The 9,093-nt window shown below is 42.0% G+C and overlaps 1 protein-coding gene across 2 annotated transcripts; it reads left to right on the forward strand.

Annotated features, from left to right (window-relative positions):
* The first annotated feature begins 3,238 nt into the window (after positions 1 to 3,238).
* Positions 3,239 to 6,481, forward strand: LOC147892687 (inositol diphosphatase DSP4-like). 2 transcript variants are annotated; one of them, XM_087387282.1, is made up of 5 exons: positions 3,239 to 3,509; positions 4,799 to 4,892; positions 5,182 to 5,239; positions 5,373 to 5,416; positions 5,595 to 6,481. In XM_087387282.1, exons 1-5 carry the CDS (start codon positions 3,430 to 3,432, stop codon positions 5,898 to 5,900), a joined length of 582 nt encoding a protein of 193 aa, XP_087243408.1. In that variant the 5' UTR covers positions 3,239 to 3,429; the 3' UTR covers positions 5,901 to 6,481. The 2 variants fall into 2 exon arrangements, with proteins under 2 accessions (XP_087243408.1, XP_087243407.1); XM_087387281.1 differs by having other exon boundaries at positions 3,239 to 3,505.
* Positions 6,482 to 9,093: the final 2,612 nt, after the last annotated feature.

Raw genomic sequence — 9,093 nt, forward strand, 5'->3', positions numbered from 1 at the left:
GGGCAAAGACAAAGATATGTTCCCTTCATTTCATAGTGCCATTCTTTGATCATTCTTTAAGGAGCTTCATAGCCTTATATCAGATCGCCCTTTCGAACATTGTTTGAGGTCTCTATGATAAATTTCAAGTGTTTCAAACCCTTCATTTGTGATATGTCTCTAGGCATTTTTACTATGTCAAGTGACTGGAAGTGTGCATTCCCTCATGCCCTAGCCTAGCTATCATCTATGTAGTCCAATTGTTTGATTTCCTAGGTGAAAAGAGAGTGAAAAGATGGCCACTTTTTATGCCATTATGATTCTTGTGCTTCCTGAAGACGTTTGCATCACCATCCACCAATCAACCCCTCTTCTATGATTTCTGCTAGGGGGAAATTTCCCCTTATGGGTTCATATTCTCAATAGTAGATGCATAAGGTCTAATGGCCCAGAATGCTATATGAAGAATTGGAAACCCCCAAATTTTGTCACGTGTGAGTTGCACTTCTTGTCAAAATGAGTGGGCCCCACCCTCTCTCATATTCTTCTTATGGAGACATCAAAGTTGGGTCTCTCGAAGAACAAACCATGAGTTCAATGAAGTTCCTTTATTTCAAGGAATTAGACACATGTTTAAACTCCCTTAAACCATTTAAGTGTTGTTGAAATGGTATACGCCATGCTCAGGAGGTTCACCTTAAATAACTTTAGTGTACCACGTGCATTCAAAAGGAGCAGCATTTTAATTTGACTTTTCGAAAAAATTTGATTGGATTACAATAACAGGAGGGGTCTTTTAATTCAACTTTATAAAAAAAATTCAGTTAGCTCAAAAGTAAAGAGGGGTGTTTTTATCAGGAAAATTTTTTAGTGGAGGGGGTTTTTTAATACCTCTTGAATGCATGTGATACATAGGGTTTCTTAGGAGTGCAACCCCGAGATGCCATGGCTTACAATATTGTACTGGACTTGTTCTATGCTTCTATGGTGTGAACATGATTGTGATACTCAATTATTTATTTGTTGCCACAACAGCTTCTGACAACTAACTACCCCCGCTAGGACATGTATCATAACTGCTATTGAAATGCTACGCAAAGTCCACATGTCACAGCTTGCTCCTTCCCCCTTATTTTTCATGAGTGCTCCCTCCTATATTCACCTGTGTTTTTGATGGTTGTTGAACCCACATGCTATGCTTACATATTTGTGAGTGACCCCCCCCCCCCCCCGAGCACTTCACTAAAAAGTGTGTACCCACATTTTCACTTAAAAAAGGTGTGTGTAGCCACACACACCCACACACACGCACATGGCTTCATTTGCACATTGCCATGTTCCCATCAATGTCCAGAGCACCAACACATGTAGAAGATGATACAATGTGTGTGGACTTCACTTGTTTTGCATCTGCATGTTCGTGCGTGTGTGTGTGTGTGCATGTGTGTGTGTGTACATGTGTGTGTGCGTGTGTGTACCCACACACACACACATTGTGTCATCTCACACAAACACATTGTATGTGTGTGTGTACCCACATGACTCACACACACATTGCATCATCTCATGCAATGTGTTAAAACACTTCTAGGAGTTTGATGATATCCACACACACATACACATACATCACACACTTTTTATTTTTTGGGTGAAATCACACACACACATAGACAATTGCGTCATGTCCTTGGCATGTGACAAGGGTTGGTGCTGTGGTGGACTTTGGATGAAGTGCAAAGACTCTGATGTCATGGCATCAACTCATGCAATGTGTTGGGGCTTCTAGGAGTTTGATGATATGCACACACACATACACATACATCACAAATACACTTTTTGGCCTATTGTGAGGTAGGTCTAAGTGAAGGCGATTTGGAAAAAGCGAAAATTTGCCATTTTCGATTTTTAGAAAATCATCCACTTGCTATTTTCTTCTCTACCAATCCTCTATATTTTTAGCCCCCCCCCCCCCCCCTTCTCTCTCTCTCTCTCTCTCTCTCTCTCTCTCTCTCAGCTTTCAATTCATCATCTCTCCATCCTCTTTTCCGTGCTACAAATCCAATTCGTCTTCTTTTTTGATATTTTAGATTTTGGGCAGGCCTTATGAATGATTTTTCTTTTAATAAAAAAAATAAGCTAGTCGACTAAGCAGGCAGAGCAAGCATACACCAGAGTGCAACTCTCAGCTCCTTTCGTTGTGCTATAATTTATTATCAATTCACCTTCTCTCTCACACGCACACTTTTTGGCCTACCGTCAGTAGGCCTTAATGGAGGCGAGGCCGCTACAAAGCGAAAATGGCCCTTTTCGATTTTGAAAAAATCCAGATTAATTTTACGATCCACTTGCTATTTTTTCATCTAGAAATCCTCCACATTATGAGCCCCCCCCCCTCTCTCTCTCTCTCTCTCTCTCTCTCTCTTCCCCCCCCCCCCCCCCCCCCGAAAACCCCCTCCCTCCGATTCCCTCTCTTCCTTTCTCTCTCTTTCTTCCTCCTGGGGGGGAGGCCTATTTTTTTGTTGAAACATACACACAAACACACACTTTTTTTCTAGTGAAAAAGTATATAGACACACACACAAATGCATCATGTTCTTGGCATGTGGTGGAGACAAATGCGTCATGTAGTGGGCATGAGGGGGTGGAGGAGTTTGGATGAAATGCAGCAAACGTCCCAAGAGACCCACCAACGTCCATCTCTGGAATGGAGAGAGGGGGACTTGGATTCGCATATTCTTGCGAAGCTCCTCCCGTCCATCTCAATCATTGAACCCCTAGCGCACCCAAACGAACGTTTTTTAAATGTCTGCTTTTTTTGAATCTAAAACCTCCACTATAAACTTTGCTTCCTCCCCATAGATCCGTCCGTCCGCTTTCCTGTCGTGAAAATTTCTGCCCAGATCAATCCAATTCAATCCTGCAGCGCATCACCAAGTCTTAATCCAAAGTCGAACCCATCTTCATTGCAGTGCAGCGGATCATGCGAAGCTTTTCGATCGAAAGTTTTGGAATCAGGAGCTTTTTGATCCAACGTAAAACCTCTTAATTGCCGGCCGGATCCATCCAAATTCCGCTCTGATCGAAAGTAAAATTCATCGGAATTCCGCAGCGATTGAAAGTGAAATTCTTGGTTGGCGGGGATGAATCCAAAAAAATTCTGATCGAGAGTACGACAGAAAATGAAAGCTTGGCTGGGATCAGAATCCACGAGCTGATCACACTATTTTCCGCACACAAGAATATCCTTAGAATGTCCAAAAGTACCAGCTTCGGTCCCTTAGCCCCTCTCACGTGTGCCTGAGAATCTACACTACATAAACCTCGCCTCTCCCGCCGTGTTTCTGCATCTTCATCCCTTTCTCGCCATGCGCAAACGAGCTCTGATCATGGATTCCCAAGAATTTGACGAAGCTCTCCTCCTTCCCCCCCTCAACTTCGCCATGGTTGACGATGGCGTCTTCCGATCCGGTTACCCGCACAGAAACAACTTGCCTTTCCTCCAGACGCTGCAGCTCCGCTCCATTGTGTAGGTCATTCATTCTTCTTTCGATTCTTCTCTTGCCTATCCCTTGGGTCTGTTCGGCCATTATGGCCTCTACGTAATTTCCTGTCTTTCGAAGAGTAGACGTCACAGACTTCAAGCACGGCTGTAGCTATCCGTTTAATCCGGCACTACTTTGTTTTACACATGTAAAGCTCCTGGCGAGCTACATCCCGAAGAATTTCTTGTACAGCTTTCAAGCTGGATATGTTTGCATTGCATGCAGCAATTTGAAGATTGGTAGCATACAAGCTGCAATGCTTGTTGTGGAAGCTATATTTCCTCATTGGTCAGCAGTACCAAACTTTTTCCCTTAGGCTTAGAGATCGCGGTCATCTAATCCTTGTGTTTAGCTTTTGCGTCAAATCTTAATTTCTATGAAATATGATGAATCAGATTGTCTACTTGAACCATACTCACTCTCATATTTTGAAGTAGTGGCGCTCTGCAAAAGGCGAAAATTGTGAAATCGATTTGACGAGGACTGAATGGGCGTCCGATTTCAAAAGCTCAATTTCAGTGTTGTTTATCTGCTGTTACCATAATCAGTCGTATATTTTGAACAAGTGGAAAGTGACGAAGACTGAATGGGCGCTCCAATTCGGAAGTGCAATGTTATCACCTACTAAACGCTGCACCTTCCGCCATCGCGATGAAAGTTTAAAGTTTGGATATGGGAATGCGCCGCCATCCAAGATGGGTACCTTCACTTGATTGTTCCGAGTTAGCTTATCTAGATTTCATCTGAGTACGAGTCTGAATTGTTCACCGAGTATTCATGCTCTATGCTTGCTGTTCTTGTCACTGGTCACAATATTATCCAGTGTCACCTGTCTGTTAAGTATTCTGCGGACATCGACTTGTGTCATGTCATTCGTACAAATCAATAGAGTTAAAACTTTGAGAAATGCTAGAGAGTTGGACAGATTTGAAGTGTTATTGCCGTAGATACATAACCACGTTACTCTACTGAGCTTTATGCATCCCCGAGAAAAAGGAAATCGGTCATTTAGGGGATATTCAATGCGAATCGCAAAAAGACGATCAGCGTAATTCATAATTTGGTAGTTTTTAGAAGTCGTAACAGAACAGGACTTTCAGTAGTACTCGAGAGAAAGGGGTTTTTCGATCTAACTCGTTGATAGAAGTTATTTTACCTTCTGCGATTGTTGACGTAGACATGATGAGGGAATTATTGTTGGCCCGAAAGCGTAGTAAGAGACTGGATGTTCTGTTCAGTTTAGCAAACCCGTCACAAATATTTTGCTTGAATTGCAGCTATCTTTGTCCAGAGCCCTATCCTGACCTTTACATGGAGTTTTTGAAGAAGCACAACATTAATCTTTTCCATCACGGCATCGAGGGAACAAAGGTTGTGTGCCAAACCAGCAGTCTCATCTTATACTAGGGTGTTAGTTTGTGACTGATAATCAAACATGTGTATCTTAAAACAGAGGCCTTGCGTTTAGACTCATTTTTGCTTCCTTTTTTAGACCGTGTGATTCTTTTACTCCACTACTGGGTCTCAGCTTTGGAAGCCCTCTACTGCATTCATTATTTTGGAAACCCTCTTCTGGATTCAGGAAGCCGATTATAGCTATCACTTTAGAACCAGGGTGTTCTGATTCCAGGAATGTAACACGTGATCACTGATATGACAGGAACCCTTTGTGGACATGCCGGACGATGTGATTAGAGCGGCTCTGAAGGTCGTGTTAGGTAGGTGATTGTCTGCCTCATGTACAGATGTGCATATGAAAGGAATTACCAATCCTGAGAGGGATTGGGAAACGACACCATCCACCATTTGATATTTCTGTTCATTACACTAATCTGCTTGGAACTATTGCAGATAAAAGAAATCATCCTGTGCTCATTCACTGCAAGAAAGGAAAGGTATTACTCCTCAAACAACTCATCGCCTTGCTGCATTTTCCAAGCCAGGTTTACTGTAAAATCTCCAAACTAAGGTTAAAGCATTTCTTCTCTCGTGCACAATCATATTTTCCTGTAGCACATTGATTTCCTTGATTCTTGATTCTTCTGGTTCTCACAGTAAAAGTAATGCCTGCAGCATCGCACCGGGTGTCTGGTTGGCTGTCTGCGAAAAGTGCAGAACTTTTCCTTAACGTCTATATTTGATGAATATCAACGTTTTGCTGGAACAAAAGCAAGAGTTCTGGATCAACAGTTTATCGAGCTGTTTGATGTATCAAGTTTCAGGGGGAGTAATCGAAGCTGGACATGCAGCTGCACCTGCCAGTGCAAGAAACACCTTGTCCGGGTACATTCTGATACATACACAAATCAGTCAAGCTCCTTAACAGATGAGCAGGGCTGCATGTCAGTCGATTCAAGGCAGCTTTCCACCACAAATTAGCCTTTTCATAGCATTCAGATAAAGAGTCCTTGCTTTCAGACATCTACTATTAATATGAGACTGCTTCACATGGGTTAAGATCCCTCATAGATAAGGTATGGTGGAGTCAGCCAACACACAAGCCACTATTACATTTAGTTTGAGAGAACACTAATACCTTCGACGTCACATTTCTACATCATGAAGGAGCAAGACGAAAAAATGCACTTAATTACTGGGAGACCAGTCCACTTAGCAGAAAATTCCTTTGTGGATCTGATGAAAGTAGTCAAGCGCCAAAGATCCTACTTAAAGAAACTGGTTTTGCAGCAAGATTGGCTGAACAAAAGCCAGGATGAAAGTGTTTCACTCTGTCTATTTTACAAAGTTAGATAGAGGACAATTCTTTCGCCCTTTTCTTGCCTTCAACTGGTTCAATTTTAAAAATATAGTTATATTGTTGGTGTGGATCCATTAAATTCTGCTCAATGCCCAATTTTTGTGGGAGACTCACAGCAGGACATTCAATCAACTTAGAAGAGTAGGGCAATCTTGCAAGTACTCTCAATGTTTGTGAATTTTCATTTTCATAGGACCATCTTTTGAACTGAAACAAACTCTCTCCAAATGGGGAGAGTGTGATTTACCTCTGTTCTGAGATTTATATATCCACTTTGTCCTTTACTTGCAAAGCAAACTATTCAATTGTGCTTTCAAAATTTAAATAGTAACGACTGTGCTGATGGTGAATGGAGCTATCTATTTTGTATGAAATAAAATAGGATCCCATACATGTTATGATTGTGACTCTTTCCAATTTGTTCAGGTGGAAGGCTTTGAATGGGGTTTCTGAGTCAAAGCACACACACCTGCTCCTAATGCAGAAGTGTCTTGCCCTGGTCAGAAGGCTCTAGGCCTTTCTATTCTGACTGATCCTTAAGCAACCTCTTGCAGTTTTGTGATTCAATACGTCAGCTATGATAGGTTGCTTGGGTCAATTGGTCGGAACTAAATTGCTTCTTTGAGTAATATATTTATTTCATCTCACCAAACAGGGGTTGGATGTTTTCCCTCTATTTCCATGTATGTGTTCAGAAGACAAGGGGAGGTACATCCAAGTGGTATGTGTGTGTGATTCTGGTATTTGTTATATCAAAGAATTTTAGTCTACAAGCAATTTCATCCAAACAGCTTCAGGTCACGAATCCTTGTTGCTGTTCTAGTTTGAGCTGCAAGACTTTTGAGGGCATAGGGGAAGAGAAAGTTGTACCAGAAGGGTCATTGCCCCACCTGAGAGCAACACGCCTGCATATGAAAAAGGGGAGATGGGCTTCTTTACTGTGCCACACAAGCAGACAAGTACGATAACCTCCACATGGAGTGGCATGTGGGCAGCTTATAGATTCCCACATAGGCTGTCATATGGGCATGCAAATAGGATGGGTAAAAGCTGAATTGCCACGAGGAGCAATTAAGGGATGACAGATCGGCCACAGGCCATAAAATGTGACAAAAGGAAGAGCATGGACATGAGGCTTGGCAAATATAGCGTGACATGAGGCTTGGCAAGGCCTTATGCTGGTCAGGTCTGGTCGGCCAAGACAGACTTAGCTAGTGGGGGTAGCAAGGCAGTCGGCCTACCATTTGGCAGGTTCGCCACTGTGTCTTCCTGTCTATAGGGACAGTTGGCCCATATTAGTGTGGGGGGAAGATTAGCCCCTCCTCTAAAACGGACCTTGAGAACCTAGTTTCCACATTTAATCGGAGCTCAGCAAGGGTCCATGGAAGCTCACTAAAGCATGCAAGTCCACATTTAATTGGAGCTCAGCAAGAGTCCATGGAAGCTCACTAAAGCATGCAAGATTGTGTAGGTGAAGGGTTTACTTTTTCCCTATTTCGAGCAATCCATTGAATGTCATATTTGGGTGTCCTACATTATATTCATCTCTTTAGTTTTGAGTTTAGTTGCGAAAAGACTTCCAACCTAGGGTTAGCCTTTAGGATAGCTAGCCCCATTTCTCTAACATCTTATTAGAGCTCAAGGGAGTGAGATTATAGCCAAGGGAGGTGAGCCTTGGAGATTAGACCCAGATAAAGACAGCATCAAAGGTTTGACTTTGACAAGAAGAGTTATGCAACTTCTAATCAATCAAGCATAACAAGAATCCAATCTGCTTTGTGAATCCAAAGTAATCCTCATGGTACAACATGGCATCCTGCATGCCCATACTAAATATTGGCAAGGTGACTAAATTGGATGGGACCAACTATCGAGTTTGTAACCTCACGATTTTGAACTATCTGGTTGCACATGCAAAATGAGAGGTCATTAAAGGAGTGGGTACTAAGACCAAGATCATGTGGATGCCACCGGAAAGTCATCAAAGTGTCAGTTCATGTAGTGTTGAGGGATTGGGTGCTTAGAGATGACATTATCTTGAATCATTGGGACGGTTGCAAATTTTGTGTTGCCGCATATTCAATTAGCATTGATTGCAGTAGAGGCCTGAATGGTCTTGCGTGATCTGTTCAAGACCAACAATACATTAGAAATAGTGACTCTTCAAAGTGAGCTGTTTATGTTGACAATGGAATAGGGGGTCCAGTAAGTGGACATTTGGTCAAAGTGAAGTTCTTGAGAGATCAATCAGCAGCAGTTGGTCAAAAGGTTGATAGTAATTGATTAGCCACTCTCATGCTCAATAAATGGCCAAGGAGCTTCGATGGGTTGGTAATAGCTGAAGATAGATCAAAATCACTCACATCCAAGGAGCTTGGTTTTGTATTGATCCATGAGGAGGATGCCAAAAGCTATTTGATGATGATGTACTGCTTCTAGCAATGCAAAGGGTAAGAATAAGGGCAAACTCCATAAAAGAATGGAAACTCTTCTGAAGGGAGCTTCTTGGTGGCTACATCCAATAGCCTAGCGATAAGATATGCAGGCCAGGAACTGACACTGCTCAAAATCAACATGTAGACATCCTAGATCCGATCAAATGAGCTTTATTCAATATTTTGATCACATATTGATATTTGGAGATCTGAATAAACATGTGATATACAAATCATTAGGAAAAATGAGAGCTCATTTTAGCAGCTTGAGAGAAATTTCTCTATTTCTAGCTTCAAAAATGGATAATATCAAAAAGCAAACTGACAAAGTATGTGTTCTAAAAAGATGTACATTCAATGAGGATAACTGAGCTACTTT

The sequence above is a fragment of the Dipteris shenzhenensis genome, chromosome 16, assembly GCF_047967505.1.
Source record: "Dipteris shenzhenensis isolate YYH24624 ecotype China chromosome 16, Dip_SZ_1.0, whole genome shotgun sequence".
NCBI lineage: Eukaryota > Viridiplantae > Streptophyta > Polypodiopsida > Gleicheniales > Dipteridaceae > Dipteris > Dipteris shenzhenensis.

Bases quoted from the DNA above. Each gene is read 5' to 3' on its own strand.
- LOC147892687 (XM_087387281.1), top strand. From the start codon at position 3,345: ATGCGCAAACGAGCTCTGATCATGGATTCCCAAGAATTTGACGAAGCT. The intron at 4,893-5,181 runs GTTGTGTGCCAA...CTGATATGACAG, and splicing joins ACGGCATCGAGGGAACAAAG to GAACCCTTTGTGGACATGCC. The intron at 5,240-5,372 runs GTAGGTGATTGT...GAACTATTGCAG, and splicing joins GGCTCTGAAGGTCGTGTTAG to ATAAAAGAAATCATCCTGTG.